The sequence below is a fragment of the Conger conger genome, chromosome 4 (genome assembly GCF_963514075.1).
Source record: "Conger conger chromosome 4, fConCon1.1, whole genome shotgun sequence".
Lineage (NCBI taxonomy): Eukaryota > Metazoa > Chordata > Actinopteri > Anguilliformes > Congridae > Conger > Conger conger.
This window is the reverse complement of record NC_083763.1, coordinates 60,189,586-60,213,253: the sequence shown is the minus strand read 5'-3', so window position 1 is coordinate 60,213,253 and position 23,668 is coordinate 60,189,586. Positions and strand designations below refer to the sequence as shown.

At 41.5% G+C, this 23,668-nt stretch overlaps 1 protein-coding gene across 14 annotated transcripts; it reads right to left on the bottom strand.

Annotated features, from left to right (window-relative positions):
• Positions 1 to 313: 313 nt before the first annotated feature.
• LOC133126435 (histone-lysine N-methyltransferase EZH2) lies at positions 314 to 23,068 on the bottom strand. 14 transcript variants are annotated; one of them, XM_061238652.1, is made up of 22 exons: positions 23,050 to 23,068; positions 22,409 to 22,528; positions 13,238 to 13,361; positions 12,472 to 12,492; positions 11,672 to 11,800; positions 10,290 to 10,409; positions 9,918 to 10,038; positions 9,422 to 9,604; positions 8,582 to 8,684; positions 7,970 to 8,157; positions 7,497 to 7,594; positions 6,824 to 7,070; positions 6,446 to 6,615; positions 5,977 to 6,070; positions 5,814 to 5,861; positions 5,552 to 5,677; positions 4,000 to 4,178; positions 3,097 to 3,192; positions 2,918 to 2,999; positions 2,747 to 2,827; positions 2,127 to 2,211; positions 314 to 1,808 (listed from the first exon to the last, which is right to left on the bottom strand). In XM_061238652.1, the coding sequence occupies exons 2-22, from the start codon at positions 22,429 to 22,431 to the stop codon at positions 1,748 to 1,750; spliced, it is 2,379 nt and encodes a 792-aa protein (XP_061094636.1). In that variant the 5' UTR covers positions 22,432 to 22,528; positions 23,050 to 23,068; the 3' UTR covers positions 314 to 1,747. The 14 variants fall into 14 exon arrangements, with proteins under 14 accessions (XP_061094636.1, XP_061094634.1, XP_061094635.1 ...); XM_061238650.1 differs by lacking the exon at positions 23,050 to 23,068 and adding an exon at positions 22,754 to 22,837; XM_061238651.1 differs by lacking the exon at positions 23,050 to 23,068 and adding an exon at positions 22,749 to 22,804.
• Positions 23,069 to 23,668: the final 600 nt, after the last annotated feature.

Below are 23,668 nucleotides of genomic sequence, written 5' to 3'. Positions count from 1 at the left end.
AGTCGTCATTGTGAGCTCATGAGTGGGAAGGGAATTTGTTGCTATGAATGTGACTAAAATTGAAACTACCTGTCAGGCAGATGACATTGAATCCCTTACTGTAGCCAAGGGAATTCTAAAACCATCAGTGTGTTGTTTGTGGCTTTTTTAAACCTTGTCTAGAGTCTATTTATTGAGAAAGTTGTGGGTGTCTACATCCTGAAATATTTTATTCACAATGATGAGAATTTCTTCATTTGAACTGACTGCTACTTGCAATACACAGGACTTTTTATGGCACAGGAACCACAGGAATTCAGCAGCTCATGGAGACTTTCTTTTTCAATGTTCATTCATTTTATTCAACAGTATTTCCTGAAAACATTGAAATTCAGCACCTTATATTCAGAGGCAGCAACAGAGGTGGACTGGTCACATAAACCCTCCAGTAAAACAGGAAGGAATAAAACAAGGACAAGTCTGTTCTGGTCATTCATTTAAATATAAAAGGACACATCCTGGCAAAAGTTAAATTACTCCCGTTTCAACTCAAGTTAAATCAGTTAACTGTTACACAAAAACCCTAGAGAAACACAACCCTTTATTACCTGGTATTGCCAAACCATTTTGTATCATTCCGAGCCCAAGTTTTCAATAAATTAAAAATGCAAAACTAGTTTACATAATCCACAAGAAATAAATAGGGACAGTTCCAAATTTGTTTCAAGGTTTAAGTTTAGGAACATAATTTCAGGTCAATATGATTTCTCTGGATTTGGAGACTGACCATTACTTTAATACGATGAAACACTGGCCACCTTAAAACAATGATGCAATTGTGGTGAAAGGCCTGGGTAGTTTCTATGCTCATTTTCCTCACATACCTCAGGTGTACCAGTGTCCCCGTTAGCTGCTATGTTAATGACCTTGACAACACTGGAACACAGAGTATATTTAAGCGTGACATATTTCCCCCCTCCCCTGTCCTCACCCAATGACAAAACACGCTGGTACTTCCATCTGTATCTGCTAATGTGATTTTCTTTTCTTTTTTTTTCTTTTTTGGAGCAAGTTAACATTTAGTTAAGGCACCCCCACAGTAGATATACTTCACATTTCTACATTCTGTTACTCTTACAGCTAAATGGTGTGCAGAAGCACTAAAGGCAAATACTATTTCACTTGTGAGATGACACGCAGGCTAACATATGAACATTAATGACTTTGGTTTTCACATTGATACAGACCAATTTGTAAAGTGATACAATACACAAGTTATGCATGGCAGTCTTCATGTGGTCTGTGCATCTATCGCACGTTTAGCACGACCAGTTTGAATTTTTGCAGTCTCCTGTAGTATATTTGTGCGATAAATGTAATAAAAACAGGCAGTAGTCTTAAAGCACCCCATCAGCACATATATAACCCACCTATCCGGTGGCTCAACGCATGGTCCTTAAAAATAAGTCTTACCAGTTTGAAGATGGATTTATTTCAACCCTAAGTTACTGTAAACACAAGAATGAATGTTCAAGTACTGAAGTTTGTTTTCATTTGTTCCATGACTAGCAGACAAGATTTGACGGATAAAAAAACAGGCATTTCCGTGTGAAAAAAAGTAAGTAAAAATTTGATTTCTGAAATCACTGTTATAAATGATGCAGAATAGTTGGGCTCTGGTGCTCAAAGCTCAAACATCATAAAAATGCATGATTGTAAAAATTCCTGAAGAGTATAAGGCATTTTGTTGAAGAGGAGGTATATGGCTTCATGGCATCTCCATTTCTCTTTCGATGCCGACGTACTTCAGGGCGTCTGCTTGGCTGTACCTGCACAGGAGCCGGGAAACGTGAGTAAAGAGGCCCTTCACAGTGTGCCCCAAGGCAATCTCAGTCTCCAGTTACAGCCATTTTCATCAAATAGCTCTTCTAAAAATAAAATGCCTCAATGCGAAGTGGCTTTTAGCCTACAATCATAAGGTATACATTTAACACATATCCATGCACTATAATAGGAGTTTCACTGACACTGGTTTGATAACTCCGTTTGTCAATCAGACATGCTAATGTCAGATGTAATTTACACCCGTTATACCAGAACATACAGAACAGCCAATACACAGACTGGAAGGGTTAAGCATTGCTTACCTGTAGTCAAAGAATAGCTCCTCGCCAGTTTGTATTGCCCTCTTGGCGAAAATACCTATTCTGTGATCTCCATTAACCATCATTACTAAGACAGGGAAAGTAAGCAAGATGCATTCAGCAAGTCATATTCAACAGACAGGGAGGGTAACTGAAAATCACATTTCAGCACAAAAGTGATTACAACATCAGGTTAACTTTAACCACTCTAGAAAAAAGTTGTCCTTAAACTGAATGTAAATGTGCTCTAAAAAAACGAACAAATATTTTCCCAACATTCCATCAATAACAGCTTGCCCCACACAATGCTGGAATGATTGCCATTTCTCATCATTTATACTCATAGAACATTCTTCCACATTCTTACAGTATATTGCCACTTCCATTATCATAATCATTAAATTACATTTACATTAATGGCATTTTGGCAGACGCTCTTATCCAGAGCGACGTAGAGTTGATTAGACTAAGCAGGAGACGATCCTCCCCTGGAGAAATGCAGGGTGAAGGGCCCAACGGCTGTGCGGATCTTATTATAGCTACACCAGGGATATAACCATCAACCTTGCGTGTCCCAGTCATGTACCTTAACCACTACACTAGTATAGCTCACTTCTCCTCACCTTTTGCATAGCAGTTGGGGTTAACGGAGTGGTTGGCAAAGCGGATCTTGTTGCCTTTCCTTGTTGCGTCAACGACAAAGTCTGGAGAGGAGGAAAAGCAGGTTTAGGAGACACAGGAACCCCCAGCAGCCCAGCCAGAGGTGGGGGCAGCAGAGTGCACTGAACACTCACCGTTGTTCAAGTTGAACAGGAAGCTGCACATGTACTTATCATACACCTTCCCTCTGCGGTCGGCCTCGTCCTGCGAGATGATCTGCACAAACAGAGCCGCATTGTCACGCGTGGTCCTCCCAGGTGAAACCATGAAACCAGTCAGGCCCTCAAACGGCCAGGCAGAGGGAGAGACTCACCTCACCGCAGTACTCGGAGATGAACTCGTTCTTCTGCACGGGCTCTTTGATGAAAATGCCCCAGCCGGCAACATCAGACGGAGCCAGCAGTAAGTGCTGAGAGAGAGATTACCCGTCGAGCAGGGCCGATACGTCAACATGAGCATCGATTACATCAGACACACCGCTTTACGGTATCATGCACTGTTCAACAGCAAAGCTCAGTTTACTCCAATGGTTTGAGGGAACCGGATGCCTTGAACCATTTGAGTAGGGCAACTTATTCTGTAACTTTTAAACTAAAGTTGTTTTACTCTATGGTATGAGCCATTTTACGCTATGGCTCATACCATTTTTAAAGTCCATCCATCCATCCATCCATCCATTCATTATCTGAACCCGCTTATCCTGATCAGGGTCGCAGGGGGGCTGGAGCCTATCCCAGCATACATTGGGCGAAAGGCAGGAATACACCCTGGACAGGTCGCCAGTCCATCGCAGGGCACACACACCATTCACTCACACACTCATACCCATGGGCAATTTAGACTCTCCAATCAGCCTAACCTGCATGTCTTTGGACTGTGGGAGGAAACCGGAGTACCCGGAGGAAACCCACGCAGACACGGGGAGAACATGCAAACTCCGCACAGAGAGGCCCTGGCCGACGGGGATTCGAACCCAGGACCTCCTTGCTGTGAGGCGGCAGTGCTAACCACTGCACCATCCATGCCGCCACCATTTTCAAAATCAAGACTACTCAATTAAATTTAATTTAATTGATTAAAATGTAATTAAAAAACTTTAATCCTTTAGCGCAATAAACAAATAACCCAGAAGAGTACACAGGCACCAGGGTAAGGAAGTGCAATGCGCATCAGCAGCGGTTCTGTACGCCCTCCCGGGGTGCGGTCTGGGGCTCACCTTCTTGGCCCCGCGCTGGATGCTGCAGTTCTTGCAGGAGACGTTCTTGCTGTCCCAGTGCTCGGCGGCTCCGCAGGTCAGGCAGAGGTCGGGGTCGCACTCCCGCACGGCCAGGTAGCACGGGCACTGCTTGGTGTTGCACTGCGCCTTGCAGCGGCAGCCGGGGAAGCGGTTCTGACCTGGGGGGCCGGATTCACACTGTTCAACCCTGCAGCTAGGCTTATCGCATGTCCATAAGGGAACACAACATAGTGTGTGTGTGTGTGTGTGTATGAGTGGGAGTGTTTGTGTGTGCCCTGAGCAGGGTAGAAAGTGTTCCACGGATACAGTTTTCTGGGTTTCAGTGATCTCCAGTATCAATTATGAGATTATCAGTGAGTGCCCACGCATAACAAAGAAAAAAACCTAATTGCACAACTGACAAGCTAATAAAAGGTATTTAAAAACCAGTTCCCAGTTATTTAGACTGATGGGTGGCCTATTGTGTTATAGCACATAGGACGAGCCCCATGGTCTGGTATGCAATGTGGACAGTGCCAGTGTGTACGGCAGCCCTGGAGGGTGACGCTCAATTGGCCAGGGATGGGAGGTTCTCCATTCGTCTCACTGCTGCTCACTAGCAAACCCCACTGGCCAATCGGGTGCCTGCAGTTCTGCCTGATAAGCTGCACATTAAGTTTCTTCCTCTGGATCATGTCTGTGTGAACTTGTACTACGATAACAAGCAAGATACATTTTCATAATTCACTAGACAGCATGCAGGCATGTGCTCTCACAAATATAGTGTAGGTTGCGATAATGAGTGCGGATATATATACGTGATTTGGGATTCAATATTGGGGGGGTACATGGAAAAAAATGGATAAATATGTATACTAATCAGTTAGCTCGCTTTCATGGATTTTGAGCACAGAGGCCCTCTTAAATCTACATAATTGTCATCATTAGTCCCCACAAGCTCCAAGATTGAAGTCCGTAGATCTTTCATCCCCAATTCAGTTCAGTGAGCCTTTAATGGGATTAGCTACATAAACAGTGTTCAAGTCAAAAAAAAAAGTAAAAAGCAATCTTTGAGGAAAAAGCACGACAAAGCTCCATTCTGTTTTTTGAGGATTGGATTTACTTTTGCTGTCTGGCAGAGCTAGCAAGCAGATTTCCTGTTTTAATGCTGGCCCAAGCCAAACTGTGCTGTTTACTTTGTCTTCAAGGGATTTCAAAGTATTCTTGAGATGAGAATTTAATCTTCAGAGGGAAGATTGAAAAATGTTCCAGTGGACTGAGCAGAGGAACAGGCTCAAGGCAGAGTAGAAAGTGATTTATGATTTATGGCCTTTGCACAGCAGGTGTGACCAAGAGAAATACCTGAGCTCTGAATAAGACGAGCGCTGTGTCCGCAAGACATGAGTGAATGATATCTAAGCCACTTATCTTTCCAGTCAACCCCTTACTGACTGTGACCGGTATCACTGATACTCTCTCTTCACCAGAAACTGAAATCCAGGGCACATGGGAAATGTAGTTCATGGCCTCTTCAGCCATTTTGTGTACTCACACTCAGAGCTGCATTGGCAGAACTTCTCACAGAAGTTCTGGGCGGTGACACAGGGGCAGGAGCTGTCACACGGCTGGCGAGGATGGTCACATGGCTGGTAGTTGTACACGTGATTGGAGGAGCCATCTAAGAATGTTACATCATAGAACTACTTTAGTGACAGCATATTTAACAAGGTCATATTATCTCACTGGGCCTGAGTAAATGAACACTTTAATTCAACAAATGCATGTTTTCAATTTAGGTAAATTAAAATGAATACCTTTCTTGAGCTGGATCTTCCTGCAATGCGTGGCCCACAACCTACAACGGTAGGTAAAATAAAAGAAGATTTCTATAATGAACGGCTTCAGTACATCAGCAGGGGAAAAAACGCCACACTACATTTAAAACATGGAGAGCGAGTCTGTTGTATGGTCCTTACCTGTGTTTCTTCCTCTTCTTTCTTGGTGGAGTATCTACATCTTCTGCAGGGGCACGAGCGATAATACTGGACTCTTTTACCCGGAATTCATACACCTGAGGGTGTCAGGGAGAAAGAGAACATGGGTCAATTAAATGAACACTAACCAGTGAATACTACGCTCAACAGCCTTGGAAATGAAGGGAGGACAGGACAATGAGGAGAGGACCAGGCTAGTACACGTCACTTTTCTGTTCATCGACAGGGAGTGTGTGAAAGAACAGCATATAGCCAGCCAGTGGCTAGCTTAATTCACATAATGGTCCAGGCCGCCATTAATTACATGAATAACATAATATAATATTTTTTATTTTTATTTTTTATAATAATAATACAAACAGCATTTGAAGACTGCTTACATTTCTGTGCCCTTTGTTAAACGTACGTCCTAACAGAGTTAAAAACGTGGCAGAGGGCCTCCTCAGCCCTACCTGTCTGCAGGTCTTGGTGCCTATGAGGCGGGCGATGGCGCAGAAGTTGTCGTAGTACGTGCCGATGAGCACCCTGAAGAGGGAGGCCTCGGCCCCGCTCCAGTCCACGTTCTCCGGGGGCTCCGAGCTCAGCTTCAGCTTCACCGGGGTCTGGCAGCGCGAGTTGGCCTCTGTCAGCGAGGAGCGAGGGAGGCACGTCAGCACTACCAACTGTACTCTGCCTTTACTTCCCTCAAACTCATTAAATCATTATTTCAGAAATTATCAAATCAAGGCATTAACACATTACTAATTTATTACAAACTAAATGCACTCTTTATGGCTAAACGGGCAGAGGTAATGGCTGCTGAAGTGTCTGGAGCCCTGCGGCAGGCTCACCTGAGGAGCTGGTGGTCTCGTCCTTCTTGTCGTCGTCGTCGTCGTCCTTGTCGTTGCAGTCCCCCCCTGCGTCGCCCCCGGCCTCCCGGTCGCTGTCCGTGTCCTTGGTCTCGGCGTTGACGGTGGGGGTGCTGGGCCTGCTGCTGCTGTTGGGGAGCCTCCCCCTGCGGCGCCCCACCGGCCGCTTGGACGGGGTCTTGGGCCTCTCTGCCACCAGGCCTGCTGGGTACTCCCTCACCATGCCGTCCTGCAGGAGGAGGGGGACAGCACAGGCAGTCAGTCTGAGTCTGGGTGTGCAACGGGACTGACTCCAGCAAGGGAGAGACCCATTACTGACGCCTCAACTGCCGTGCTGCCACTGAAATGCTACAGTAACATTTGTTCAAAGCCAGCCAGTTTTAACCAGGGTTTGAAGAGTACTGTATCCCAAAATACACTACAATAGTGTGAGCAGAGCTTTAGGCCCTTGTACTAAGTGGATACTCGTATAACATACCCCATACATCTTAACAATTTATTTATTTTAGTATGGTCTCTACACATCTCAAAGTTTTGCTGGTGTATGACAAAATGCAAAGCCTGAACTTAAAAATGAAGGTTCCTTTGAAATGCAAGGCATTTTCAGTGTGAATGTTACACACTCTGGGACTCTAACCTCGCATGGGACACTTGCCTGCACCAGGTACATGTAGCAGTCCATGCCACAGGGTTTGCTGTCGACCAGGTTCTCCATGTTCTTGCGCTTATACGTGTTTGGAGTTGCGTGGAAGGCTAAAGGCACAAAAACAAAAGGACAACTTCAAAATTACAGTGTTTCACAACACAATGATTAAGCACAAAACCACCTTTATACAGCACCCTCCAAAATGTTTGGGACGAATATTCTTCATTTGCCTCTACTCCCCAATGTTTTGCTTTGAAATCAAACAATTCACATGTGGTTAAAGTGCAGATTCTCAGCTTTTATTGAAGGGTATTTCTATAAATTTTTCTTTCACCATGTAACATTTACAGCACTTTCTATTCACAACCCCAACATACATTGTACACATATGCATACATCTACACATCCCCAAACATTATGGAGGACACTGTACACTGGGCGCAGTGTATTGAGTCTAAATGGAAGAAAGAACGCGGTTTAACCTGAGATGGAGGCGGGGGACTCACGGTGCAGGAAGCAGTCGTACTTGAAGCAGCGTCGGCAGAAGAGCGTGTGGAAGGAGTGCAGGCTCTGCTCCCGCTGCACTGACTTGGCGTTTGGTCCGTCGATGTTGGGGGTGCATTCTGGGGGCAGAGCCCCGGGGAGCTGCTGCTCCGTCAGCTCTTTGTACCTGAAATCACAGATGCCCAGCTCTCAGCCCATCCAACCCACCAGCACTACCTCCAGGAGAAACGATGTCTGCACAAATACATGATAGGCAAGGGCGCCACGTTTTTGTTGGTTAAATGGTGATAATGTTTCAAAAGCAGAACTTGACAGCATTGAGGATGGTGGATCAATGAGCAGAGTAATGGTTTCCAAAAAAAAAGTAGACAACTCCATCGGAAGTCACCGATGAGACTACCCACATCATTAATAATACAAATGTGATTAACCCAATTACAATTTCACCTGCGGATGATAAATCATGGCTGTACACTTAATCGATGCCCGAGACGCTATCACTGGAGCTTACAAAGTACTATTGATCCTATGACACCGTGGGAGCCTTGAAAATGCAGGAAAGCAGCAAGAATATAGATTATAACTATTACTTTTCTTTGAGCTCTTCTGTTGACCCTTTGTCTGGAAACATGGAAGATATGGCCTCAAATATCTTGTCTGCAGGAAACTTTTTAGAGTTTTCACTTCCTCTACCTGTAAGAAAGAGAGAGTTGTTAATGCACCAACAAATTACCACAAGTTGAAGCAAAACAGGATGCACATGAAGCCACAATCAATGAAGTGAGATCTGATGGAAAAAGCACTTTACACTGACATATCCCAGGGGACATCAGCAAAACAAGTTCATGAACTTTAAAATGCATCAGCCAATCAGAACCTTTACCAGCATTGAAGTTTGGAAGAAAAGTAATCCTGTTGTTCTGAGCATTAGTAATCATACTGCACCTCCAAAGTATAATGAAATTTGACTATAGCAACAAAATGGCGCAATAGGTGAACATACTTATTGTTCAATAATACACCAGTACATAATAGCTAATACAAGCTGTGCCTCCCTGTTGTTTGACTAACCTCTGCAGGTTGAGGAGCAGTGCAACCATGAGGAAAGCATCAGCACAATTAAGCTCCACCTCATCCACACGTTTTTTTTTTTTACAAATGTGAAGACACCATTTCTGTGTAACTGAATAATACAGGCCAAACAGCAATACGATTAACTGGCAAGTGTGGAAAAATAAATAAATGGAGTTCATAAGACCATGGCAAATATCTCCAGGCAGGAGCCGACATCCCGAGTCAACCCAAAGTAGGGGTATGTGTGTGCATATGCCTTAAAGACGGAAAAAGCACTTTACACTGACATATCCCAGGGGACATCAGCAAAACAAGTTAATGAACTTGTGTGTGTGGAACAGCCAGAAGCCTCGTACTCTCGGAGTTGAGCAGATGGTCCTTCCTGGGGTCGTCGTGGTCATCCTTGCCGTCGCATAGGTCCATCTTATCCAGCTTGTACTCGTTCTGATCCTCCTCTTCTTCATCATCCTCGTTGTCGCTGTACTGATTGAGTGCATTGACCAGCTCCACAAAGATCTCATCGTTTATGAAGCCACATTCTACAGCAGGAAAAAACAGGACACAGTCACACTTATGCATCTATATGCTGGGAATAATGAATTGCTCAGTGCAGGTTGAACATATTTTAAAAGGGCATTTTTCATCATAATCTCACAGGAAAAAAAATCTCAGTGCTCTAGAAAGAGGCAAACCCTACGAGAAGTATAAGTATATTATATGACAGTCTTAAAAACACTGTGGGCTCCAGACCTTCCTCGTGTTATTTTCTCACAAAACCATTTAAGGTATGCTGACAGGCCAATGACAGAAAACAACATGCTTTACTTTAGGAGACACCTTACAGATCCCCACCTCTGTCTCCATGGACTTTGCCATCATAGTTCTTAATGAGTTCCTCAATGAAGGTGCCATCCTGATCCAGGATTTCATCTCCCATATAGGGGATGTTGTGCAAAACAGTCTCATCTTCCACCTTCAAGAGGAAAGAATTGTAATTATAAACAAAACCACATTAACTTGTGTATAATGTTACCAGATTTGAATAATACTTGTACTGGGGTTAAAGCTAGATACAATGGAAGCTACTTTTGTACATTAAGCATATCTTTACACATGGGACAGAGATGTGCTATTCTGCAGATGATTGGGTGGGCCTACATTTACAGCTTGTTACTCCATAAAAAAGATGGGGAAGACAGCGTTGAGCAGACTGTTTAAGTTTACCATGAAGTTCTGCTGGAGGGGTGACCATGAGTACATGACGGGTACAGACGCCACAGCGTTCAGAGTCTTCAGAGGAATGACTTGCTTGGGGAACTCTGAGAAGCCGCTGTCCACAGAGCACTGCAGGGAGATACGAAGAGCCACCACGTCCATTACTGCCACCAGTGATATGGGGCTTCTTCACATTACATTTTCACACGTCTACAGCTGTAAATAAGAGGTGAAAATCCCACGTTTTTCTCCTACAACCCGGCTGGCAGACGTCTTCTCAGTGCAGCTGCTAGACACTTATCTTAAACCACAAACTGAATAGACCAGACTTATCAGAAAAGAATTTCATCTGGGGATAAACAGTGGGTGCAGGTGTTCAGCCTCCACCACAGCAAGCATACAGCACTGATGATTTACCCACTACATTACACTGGGGGCACTGGGATGAGAATGCTACAAGCTTTAAGGTCTATTCCAAGAGAATTATGCTGCTAGTACACTACAATTGACATAGCACCATCATTGGATTTCGGACACGCATCTTCCCCATCAGAATTTCAAGTTTCTTTTGCACTTTTTCTATGTACAATTATGAGAAGTCAAATGCATAAACCAACAAGATGGTAGTCTATAAAAATAGCTCTATACTCTTGCAACAATGGGTTTTGATACGCTAAGAAACATGGAATAATATTAAATGAGGAGGCTGTTAAAATATTTCGCCCTTTACAGATAAATCTGACGCATTTAATTTTACAGGATTGATCATAGAGGCTTAAGAACACACAACACAGCCCATACTCAGTTATGAGTGAGACTCAAATAACAGTCATTGAGAAAATAGGAATCTGCTATAACACACATAAAGCCATTAGAACCAAAAAATGCATAAACACACACATTTCGTCCTTCATAGACAACAGTAATAGAGCTGTGTCTCTCAGGGAATTACTTCACTCCCTGATCTTGGCACTTGTATGCGTTTGCACTGTTAGTTATTTTGGATAAGAGTGTCTGCTAAATGGTGAAGTGCTTTATTTACTGGTTAACTGGTTCTTTCATTCAGTGAAGGAAAAAAGATTCAACACTACAATTTTACCTTTTTGAAGAAGAATTTTCAGAAACATCCTGCGTTTTTAGTTCCAATCATTTATGAATGCACTTGATGGCATCTCTGACCAGAGATCCACAAGCGCACCTGTGTGTGTGTGTGTGTGTGTGTGTGGATGTTGGTCTGTGTTTTTGAGACTGTATGTGTGTGTGTGTGTGTGCACCTGTGTTTTTGAGACTGTGTGTGTGTGTGTGTGTGTATATGTTGGCCTGGGGGCAGGTGGACTGGCTGTCCCATAGGGGGATTCGGATAACCTGGAATAGAAGCTGTGAGTGCTGACCTCTCTGGTCCCACGCAAGGAGCTTACAGATGTCATGATGTGCACGGGCTGTATCCGCCGGCGCTTCCACTCCTGATTCAGGATATCCGTGCGCTCCACAATCTTCTGCCGGTTGGTATTAAACATGCTCTGCGGCAGCAGGAAGACAAGGCAGGAGGGAGCACTTAATTTGCACACATTAAATTTATCAAGACATTCAAACTGCAAGGGAGGTTCTCATTATATTTCGGTCCCTTTAATAGAGAAAATCCAAGCACCTTACTCACAGTTCAAATTAAATTACAGAACATATCACAAGCCATTTAATAATTCTAACAACAAATGAACGAGAGACATCTAGGACATCCCATCTATTTCACATCACTAGTATCCCAAAATGAATGAAACAAAGATTGAAATGACTGAAATATAATTAGATTCTTCTGGGAACCTTCCCAGCCATTCCTGTACAGTAATCTAACATTTAAGAGATTAATATGACCAATATTTCTTATCACATTAGATGAAGTGAGTTGAGACTACTTTTAAAATCCCTACTGCATTCAAGGATTATTGGAAATGGAATAAAACGGCTACAAAATAACCTTTTTCTGAAAGCAATTACAAACTTTAGGACTTTTTGTTCTCTTTAGAACTACTTTCCCAATCAAATATTCATGCAACAACCAAGGCCATTTAAATGATAAAACCCTTTCCTCTCAAATTAACAAACACAAATATTTGCTAGCTATTGTCCAGAAGCCACAAAAGAGTCAAAGGGCCAGCAATAATGGTGGTAAGCAGACAGAGCCAAGTCTTACATTTCTTTGTCGGAGAACCTGCTGAAACGGGTCGAAGTGGAGAAGGTCGATGGAGGAGAAAATTAATAAAGCAAGTCAAAGAAACCTCTGTCAGTATCCAACTGTCAAATTTCCAACTATTATTTGAATGTCATTTTTTTGTTAAAAAGTGTAGTAATGTTCATATTTTAATGAGTCTGGGTCCTACCCCACCAGTCCACAACTGCAATCTCAACTCACCCAGCTCCACCCCTGGGTGGAGATACGATTTTATAACCCTGATTTAAAATCCATTTCTCAAATATTAAATCATTCATTTTTCAATTCAGCACCAGACCGACAGACTTAAGACATTTTTCAGTTCATAATGAAATTGCACTTTTTGCCATTGATAATTACAGGTACAGGTTAGGTACACGTTTTAAAAGAATTCCATAAAATAACAAACATAACATAATGGTGATAACAGGCCATTCAGCCCAGCAACGCTCGCCTTTTCAAAAATGTAGCCTGCTCTTGAAAATATGGATAAGTAAAACACTTAAATCCTGCAGTTCATTTAGAGCACAGCACCAAAGTAACAATTTTTGTAATGCATTTTCGACTTGTCCAATACACTGGTCTCATTGGACAGCCTCGATCCGGCCTGACAAATGAATGAATTGGCATGTAACCCCAGTGTGTGCACTGATCTACAGGCTGTTGGCTGAGCAGCAGGGGCCAGAGCTGGCTGTATATAGAAAGTGTTAATGTCTCAGAGTCACCACGGGACAGCCCCGCTCCTTACCTTCACCTCGTCCGCTCTCCGGAACCTCTTCAGCTGCCGGAGTCGCATGTATTCTGATTTCACCCTCCTCCTCCAGCACACTGGGCCTTTCTCTGATTTCTTCCCTGTCAAGCCCATGGTCGCCCTGCGGGGAAAGCAGGACTTCAATCACACACATGCTAGTCCGTGTGAGGAGGGAGCACAAGCACAATGCAGCTCAGAGCTCACAGCACTACCAAACAGCATCAGCATAGAGCTCACAGCACTACCAAACAGCATCAGCACAGAGCTCACCTCTCAACCACTGCATTAGACCTCACCTAAACCCAAACTGCAACCCGCAACCCGCAGCCAAAGAACTGGCCTTGCACTCAAATGACCATGGCTTCATTCCAACTAACTCTAGCTTTATTCTTTCAGTTTCAACGGATGTGTCAATACAATGTAACACCGGGTAACACCTTAAGACAAGCAGCCATTTTAAAACCACATTCAGTGTGAGAGAATGTACATGCATGCCTGTGTGTGAAAGCCTGGCCCGGCAGTAAGTCCTGGAAAAAATAATCAGGTTATTCTTGGAAATCCATCTAATGTTTCACCTGTATGTTTGAAAGCAGGCAGATATTCAGTTTGTCAACAGTAACTGAGCACCAGGCAGCGTAAGATTATCCAGCAAAGCAACGCTGGATACAAGGAAAACAACCAATCATCTCTCAAACTGCCCTGGAAGACAACCATTGTCAGTCTCAAAAATAATTAGCTATGACAAATGGGACACATACGATATTTAAGTTGAACGACTAGGACAGAAATGGTATTGTTCACTTGTTCAACAGTATTGCCTGTGTGTGTGTGTGTGTGTGTGTGTGTACATGCATCACTGTCTTAAATTCCGGTTTATTCACTTGCTCCACATGAGGCTCATCCATGCATGAACAATGAGAAGCAAGAATAACTAGCTACAGAAGGGAATGGATTTCTTTGGTTTTGTTTAGGTCCACATGTGCCGGGTCGTGTACCGATTTCTCCTACGGCACTGGGTTAGGCACTTTCCAGGGTTTCCAACAGACAAAACCATAATGACCAGAGACTCTCAGTTCTTGTAAACTTTAACTTCTATAACTGATGACCTTTTACACACAAGATACAACTTTATATGAATTTTCTATGCAATTGCATTATCTAAAAAAATAAAATAAAATAAAAAACTCTACTCCCACAATATTACATCTCCCCCACTGTTCTTTCCTCTAGAACACCAAACTTTAATTGAATTCAGACTACAGTGCAAAGGACTATAGGAAAGGTTGTGTTGACGGGCCATCCTGAAGACGATGGTTCGCATGGGTAATTTGGATGTTAGGATAAGTCAGACTTGACACCACTGTTAGAAATAAACTCCCAATCTTAATGCTTAATGATAAAAATTTCAAATGGATGTCACTTGATCGGAAGGTGCTAATCATGGCTGACAATGGTGTCTGGGTGCAATCAATCCAAACAATAGGATCAGGCACAGTATTCAAAGCCAACTTACAGACACAGAGCCAACTATAAAGGATTGAGCTATCAAAACCATCTAGCATGAAAAACTCACAACTGCTACACAGACCAAATAAAGATGGTGTTGCTAGTTCTGGAGAAGAAAACCCAGGAGGGGATGGTTTTCCCCAGGAGGGGAATTCATTAAGCCATCAATCGCAAGAAGAACCCTGGACCAGACAACAAAACAGCTGCAAAGCATCAATGATTCACCACCATATTTGACAGCTTTTCCTTGTATGCATCATGCTTTTGATGGCAAAAAATAACCAATGTGTGTTTTGACCTTATCTGATCATAGTATCTGGTTGTGCACAAGCTTGAATTTGTTGATTTTTCTCAGTAAGAGCTTTCTTCGTTCAACCCTTCTAAACAGCCTGTTGTGGAGGTGGTGTTTTATGGTTCATTTTAACTTGGTGACCCCTAGATGCAACTCAACTCCGCAGTTCTTGAGCTGTGATCCTTGGATTCTTTTTTTAACCACCCTCACTGTAGAGGAGGACATTTTCCTGGCGAGTTTGCAGTTGTTAAAATGTTATTATTGCCCCAACATCACTTAAGTGGTATATTTATGTATTTCTATATCCATTACCTGATTGGTGTCCATGTTGACAGTTCTTTGCCTTTCCACACGGTAATGATGACAAAGGGATTTTCATGTACAATGGGGGAAATAAGTATTTGAACACATCAACATTTTGTCCAATAAATGTATTTCCAATGAGGCCATTCAAGTGAAATGTGCACCAGACTTTGGTATTAACTCAAGAAATCCAGACAAAAAATCTAAACATTAAAGTCCATATGTAAATAAAGTTATGTGTAATAAAGTGGAATGACATAGGAAAAAAGTATTGAACACACTAAGAAAAAGCAGTACACCACATCAAGGAAAGGCAAGGAACTAGCTGAAAACCATAACTAATTAGGAGGCGACTCTACCTCCAATCTGTGCTAATTAATGTCAGCTGGGTTAGAATATATTGATGGGCTTTAACTGAAATTAATTAAATACTTAATGGAGAAGCCTTTGTTTGTAATGACAGCTTCAATGCGCTTTCTGTATGAAGTAACTAATCGCCCGCTGTATTCAGGTGTGATTTTGGCCCATTCCTCTACACAGATTGTCTTTAAATCTTTAAGATTGCGGGGGGCCCTCTTGTGAATCTGGATCTTCAGATGCTTCCACAAATGTCAGGTGATTGACTGGGCCATTCCAAAAAGTTGATTTTCTTTCTCTGAAACCAATTGCGAGTTTCCTTTGCTGTATGCTTTGGATCGTTGTCCTGCTGGAAGGTCCACCCACGTCTCATCCTCAGCATCCTGGTGGATGGTAGCAGGTTCATCTCAAGAATCTATCTGTACATGGCTCAATTCATTGTTCCTTCAATGATATGAAGTCTGCCAGTACCACGAGAAAAGAAACAGCCCCACACCATTATACTTCCATCTCCAAACTTCACTCGAAAAAGTTCAAGTTCTCATCTGACCAGAGTACATGCTCCCAGTAGTTCACTGGTTTGTCCAAATGTTGTTTGGCAAACTTTGAACAAGCTTCAACATGTCTTTTTTTTCAGTAGTGGAGACTTTTACCCATCATTAGATGTTTCCTGTGTGGCACCTTGGTAACAAAAAAAAAAAAAAAAAAAAAAAAAAAAAACCTTTTATAGCCCATCAATATATTCTAACCCAGCTGACATTAATTAGCACAGATTGGAGGTAGAGTCGCCTCCTAATTAGTTATGGTTTTCAGCTAGTTCCTTGCCTTTCCTTGATGTGGTGTACTGCTTTTTCTTAGTGTGTTCAATACTTTTTTCCTGTTTCATTCCACTTTATCACACATAACTTTATTTACATTTGGACTTTAATGTTTAGATTTTTTGTCTGGATTTCTTGAGTTAATACCAAAGTCTGGTGCAAATTTCACTTGAATAGGCTCATTGGAAATACATTTACTGGACAAAATGTTGAATACTTATTTCCCCCATTGTATGCTACCTCATTTTAAACCCTAGTGCAACCGCAGGTGATGAAAGGCCACAATACACTTCCCTACGACTGATATGAACTTTACAATTGTACTGCAGATTTCTTTCTTTTATTTAATATAAACTTTTTTTGTGTGTGATTGAGAACAAAAATTTGCATAGCTCAATCTGGAACGCTTGTGGGCACCACACTAGGCAGATGACTCAGAGGAGGAGAAGTGTACCTGATGCCCACACCAGCACCTCTGTAAGGCCAAGTCCCAAGAGTCACTTCCCAGTGTGGGCTCAGAGTGCACAAGCCAGCTCATCACTCCTCCGTTGACTAATCACTCACGCAGAACTGAGCCGGCCCTCCAGGAGCTGCCCACACGCACACCCTTCTCACGGACTGACTCACGTCAGCTTTGATTTCTGAAACTTTCCAAACAAGACAAACGTAAATGAAACGCCACAAGTGCCACCTCACTTTCACAGTTTGACTGTTGAGCTGTCGACTCTCATATTTTGCCACAGATTCTGTGATGGCAGGATTAGCAGATGCTATACTGAACCATTATATAAGCGTGATGCAACTTTGAGTCTCGCTTCTCCTCTCCTGTTCATTTACATCAAATATCTGAATGGAACAAACAGGCAAATAAAGCAGCCATGTTTTCATTTTAATTTCAGAAACAATTATGCAGCTACAGTACACAGGCCTTTATCTACTGAGCTGAGCTTAACATTTCTCCCGAGAAGGAAGAGCAAACCATTTCTGGCTCTGGTCTTATCTTTTAACGATTAAATATATTTAATAATGTGTGGTTTGAAAATATAAAGAGACATAAGCAAAAGAAAATGGGATATGTATTAGTTCCACACTGACAACATGCACAGAAGTAACCTTTGTTAACCTTTGATCAGTTTTCAATACAAGCTCCCAGAAAGAAAAAAAACAATACACCAACCAAGCACACTTTTTAGATGAAGGATTATGTAAAACAGGGAATAGATTCAAATGACCTTTTTCTTTACATAAAACATCCAATGCTGTTCAGTTAAGCACTTATGCACTTAAGCACATATGAAATTCTTTTAAAAGAAGTAAAAATGTACATTAATTTCAGCCCTTTATATTGTTGGATACACTTGGAAGGCATGATAAATGTAACTTCAGACAAAGAATGTTTTCACAACACTTAATCTAGGTTCACAAAATACCATACTGAAGTCACTTGCATCATTTGCAGGGAGATAAATAAAAAATACTAATAAATAGCAGCATATTCTACACCATAGTGGAAGTGTGAGTGTGTTTACATGAATTTTAACAGCCTTGCATTTGTAACTATGTATTAATGTCTTATTTTCCAGATCAGGTTGAATGGGTAATGGTCTCAAGATAGTCCAAAACTGATTTCCAAATCTCATGTGTCAGAGATGTTAAATTATGAGCACATATGACATACGTTTCATATTTCTGGAGTGCAGCTTTCTGTATTTCAACAAAGACATGCTGGACCAAGAACAAAGAAAAACTTTTCATAGCCGAGCAGCCACACTCCCCATTAAACTGCTATTCACATTCTACCCATAGTATTTTAAAAAACACCAATTCTTTATTAAGGTTGACTTTTCGGCAGTATGCAGCATTCCAAGGCTGTCTTTCAGGAATATTGGTATTCAGATAAAATGGAATCGGACACCTCGGGGTTGGCAGCATTATGATGTAGCTCCTTGGAAATGTTTCTCAAGAGTTGCATCACATCGAAGGGAATAAACAGACCTGTTTTCACAGTTTAAATGGCACAATGCTCGTTATTCTGGAGCTCAACTTAAGCCGCGTAATAGCTGTCAGCCAGTATTTCTCAAACAAAGGCATCAACTAGTTGCAAAGGACACTGTCGCAAACTACTGCATCGGTAGAAATCAGAAAAGGCCTGGCCTCCATTATGTTTCCTCTTTGTTTCACCACAATGCATTCTACATGGACATTTCAAATTGTGTGGCTTAACGGTCTTCTCCAAGACTATAGAACCATATAATCTTACAGGAAACCTGTATTTTTCTAAGCATTATCCAATAATTCTGGAAATCATCCCCCTGCTTTGCTTATAAATACCAGGAAAGCAAACAATGTTTGGATTGAACATACTTTTTATGCGTGTTTGTGTGTGCCCTTGAGTGTCAAGCAAATTAAATAAATAGAAGACGACAAGTAGGTACAGCCTTCCTGTTCACATTAGAATGCCATCTTACAGCTTGTGCGCTACCACTGAATCCCAAGCGTTCTCCATTCACAATCCCAACATTGAAACAGAAGGTAGTAATTTAGAATAATCCAAATTAACAACACCCACCGATTCTTAAAAATATATATACACATATTCATTATATTCACAATACCAGGCAGAATATGATTACACCACTGTTTATATCCAATATGCTTTCCACTGCAATAAGCAAATTTTAGCTGATTAAATAAAGCACCTACATTTCAAAAAGAAAAGGTTTGAGATACTTCTGTATGCATATACGCAAACAGAAGTATCTGCAGTGACACATTGTATCATATATTATGTATACAAACATATGTAGTGTTTTGGCCCCAGGGCCAATAATTTCCTGTCATTTCATCAGTGCTGCATTAGATCTACAGCAGCGCAGAAGACAGAAAAAGTGTGCTAACCGATAACACACCGACTCATTTAAAAGAGGTTTCATTTATCTTTGTGACATCTAAAGGAATGCAAGTTGGATGAGAAGATGAATGGGAAAAGGAAGACAGTAATAACTAACAAACTAATAACTACCATCTCCTTCCCACACATAGTAATGCTTAGTAAACAATTACACAGTTGATTTACAGCTATTTTAAAAAATGAAACTAAACTTGAAAAGCCGGTTCTTAAAAAAAAACTGTTTTAATTATCCTTGAAATAAGCATTTAGTCCAATTGATCTGAAAAACAAAGGTTACATTAGGGCAGTCAATATGGTGTGTTAGTAAGAGGAAGCACGTCTGAACTGTTTACATGTTTACAGGATATATGCAGAGTGGAAGGCAGGGGGTTTGCCAGCTTTGAAAGGTCATAGGCCTTTACTGTAACTACCTAAAGCTTTTATTGAGTGCACTCCTTGAGCATGCTGTTTTTTGCATTGTGGAAATAATTAAACAGGCAAAATGGTAATAGTGATCAGGATAACCACTGGATCAATGCATCATCACATACAACAGATGAAGAAAGGCGAACATCTATCACTGCATCTGCTAGCGCAACCACTTTGTGAGGTGAAAATATAAAGCTACATAAGTAGATGCAAATAGGATATGTATTAGAACTACATCAACTCTATTGTAAGCATAAGCACTGAGAACCCAGACAAGATGCGCTTATCATCCGCTAGGATACGGGCAAAAAAAGGCAGTAGATCTGCAGAGATTTCTTGGCACTCCTGAGTGGTCTTGCTGTTAGCATGTTGTATGTATCACATGTATATTGACGTGTAGAACTGGCTCTTGAGTTTTCCTTGTTGGTCAGGTGCTATGTGCAAGCAGTTATAACAAGGAAACGGGGGGGGGGGGGGGGGGGGGAGCTTTTTATCCGTAAATGCTATTTACCAAGTGCATAGAGCATGTGTTGTTACGTACCAACTGTGGGGAGCTTGGTGAACCTCCAGGTGTAACTGCTCCCAAGTTTAACAGTACTTGATTTAATTGGCTATGAAACGGTTTTGTCTCTCTCCACCTCAGCTGATGTGTGGTGAGCATTCAGGTGCAAAATGGCTGCCGTTGCTTCACCCAGCTGGGTGCTACATGTGTTGGTTGAGGCATGTTTCCCCCCTCATCACAGTAAAGCGTTTTTAGTATGAGAAAAGCACTACATGAATGCAAGGAATTGTTTTGTTTTTTTCGGGGGTTTTTACTTACAGAGAATCAATAACTTTCATGATAATTTACACATAAATTATGCATTTACATTTGTTCTTGAAACTGAACTACATATCATTGGCATTTGGTATTGGTTTTTGATGCATGGGGGATTACTTCTTTTTTGTTATGAGCATTTACAGATAAAAAGCTTAATTTCCCGCTTCCATGTTATAACCCTGGAACTTAATATCCATCATACAAATGAAACAGCAACGGTACCATGACATCCAAAATACAAGTAGGTTCTACAATCAGTTGTGGGTCTTTTTGTGACATCCAGATTAATAATAAAAATGAACTGCTTGCACATAACACCTGACCAAAAGGAAACCTCAAAAGCCAGTACTGCACTGTGATACATACAACATGCTAACAGCAAAACCACTCAGGAGTACCACGAAATCAGTTTACATATTACATTTAAAGTCTCCACTAAATACTCTGGCATTGCGCATATTCTCACCTGTTGTTGAACTCTCTCGCCATTAAGTTATGATTCATTCAAAATTATCTGAATATTGTATAACATCAGAATCACCTTGTTGCAGAATCCCATTCTCTTTGGTTTATCTCGACAACTAAATGACGAACTGGAATTACACAATTCAGCTTCCATTGTGTGTTTTGTGCATACCATTCGAAAGCAATACCTGAAGGGGCAATATCGTAATGCTAATGGAATATGGCGTAATAAAGTCACGCACACCAAATTCATCCCACTTGACCTGAGCCATTATATTTTATAGCAATTAAGACTAATAAATATAATAAAGTGTAATGTATTGTCAACTGGAGCTACTGATAATATGTTTGTTTTTGTTTTTTAAATCAAACTAGACACGTATCTATTATCCCACAGGTCAAAATTTAACAAATAATAATGTTTCACCGCCGAGATTGCTGTAGGAAGTTCAACAAAGTGTAACTAGCGCTAACTGCATGGAGAATCAACAAGTCTGTCAGCAGTACGAATGTGGGTATTTGCGAGCAAAAGATGACTGTTTATAAAACTATAGCTTGCTAATCTGGATAGCTAGTTAACGTTAGCCTGTCAGCAAGCAATATATAGCGAGCTTAACTTATTGGAAATGTTAAACGTTTGTTTTCTTTCAAAAAAAAGAAAAGAAAACTGGCTGTCAGCCATTTTTACGTTTCCGTGTGCAAGAAACATTTTCAACATTAATAGGTTGGAAACATACTAACATTAGCCAAATTAGGTAGAAGTTGGGTGGTGAAAGAGTAGCTGTGGGCTAGTATGTTAGCTAACTGAACTAGTCTAGCTAACTGATCCTGAAAAAATGACAGTTGGCTGACATTGCCAAGTCTGTTGTACGTTAGCTACCCCTTACTATTTAGCATTGACTAAGTGAGTTTCACTAGCTAGCTAGGCTAAAGAACGTTAGCCTACCAGAAACTGTCGATGTTCCCCTTATTAAGGTTAACTAGCCATGTCTAATGAAAGGCAGGTAACGTTAGCTAGTTACAGCTTAAAGTCTTTGACGTCCCAAGTATCCAGCAAACAGATGTTATACTCCTAGTAGCTACCATCTCAAACCTCTCCGCGACACATTCTATGACGAGCTAGCTAAAAAAGCAAATAATGGATTTTGTTAGCTAGTAAGCTTATGTTAGCTTTGGATAGTGATGTAACGTTAGCTATTTGCCGGGTATCGGTATGTCAACTACTGTTGACAGATCATAAAGCAAGGCATGTGAACGAAAGGTCAGATACAAACATTTTCAGTCTTACCTGTAAGAGAGTTCTGGCCACATCCACTGGAATTAATTGGCATCAATCAGTCAGTCAACGAGCCTCCCGCAGCCCGGGATTAGTGGATGAGGGCGGGGGGCTTTTCACCTCTCCGCGCGTCTGCAATTACAATACCGGCGAACTCAGTTCCTAGTACAAAGCCGGGCGTGAGCTACTTAGCCAGCCACTAGATCTCACCTTAAAATATATATAGCGTTGAGCTCTATAACATATGTATACTAAAAATAAATATGTATGTATTTTGCTCAATCCAAAATGTATGATATTTCTCAATATTTCCGCTTCAGCAACTATTTTCGCTCCTACTATCTCGCTTTACCTCACCCAATATCCGCCTCCTACTTCGGAGAGATTGCAGACCCAACGAGCGCCAAACACATAGCCCAATCACAGAGGCCCACATTCAGGCTTGTGAATGTAAACTCATTTGAGAGGTTGCATTCTGCCGGGGAGCCGTCCAATCAACAGCAGCTCCGCGTTGGAGGCCCAAGAGTCGGAGACATGTGGAGAAGTTCTCTTTGTTCTTGGACAGCTAGCTGAGTAGCTACCAAAATGTTATCTGCTGTCTTCAAAATAGGCAGTTAATTTTTGTTTGTGCTATTTTAAGGATATGTACCAACCAATTTCCTCGGGTAGGACAGTCGTACGATCCCATGCTATTGTTCGTTTGATGCACGAATCGAAATCCGTATGAATACCGAGCTAACTTGCTAGCTAATCTAGCTGGTAACCAAATTGTTTTAATATCAGTCTTTTTTTTTTTTTCTTCTTAAGTCCGACTCTGATGAATTCACTTGTAATTTACAATAGCTGTGTATAATTTGTAGCTGAACTAAAAGTTGAGTATTTAAGTGGAAGGTTGAAATAGTTAATTTTACAGATGTCCATGTTTGCTTTCACTTCCTGTATAGTAAGGAGGCTTGGGAGGAGGGATTGACTGACCATTCAGGGCTTTTGAACTAGATTTGTTAATCTACTAGCTAACTATTTTCATTCGCAGTCTTTGCATTTATCACATTTTATTTGAACAACGCAGTACGCTAAACCGTGGATTTCCAATATTGGTTCCTGAAAGGTAACGGGATCCCTGTGCAAACTTCAGATGCATACAGATTGGGAAAATACTTAACTAAAAAGTTAGATATGTATATAAAAAAATATATAACTCTAACTGCGGAGGGTGCCTCTGGGCCTGGGTGGGGTCACTGGATCAGAAAAGTTTGAAAACCCCAGCATTAA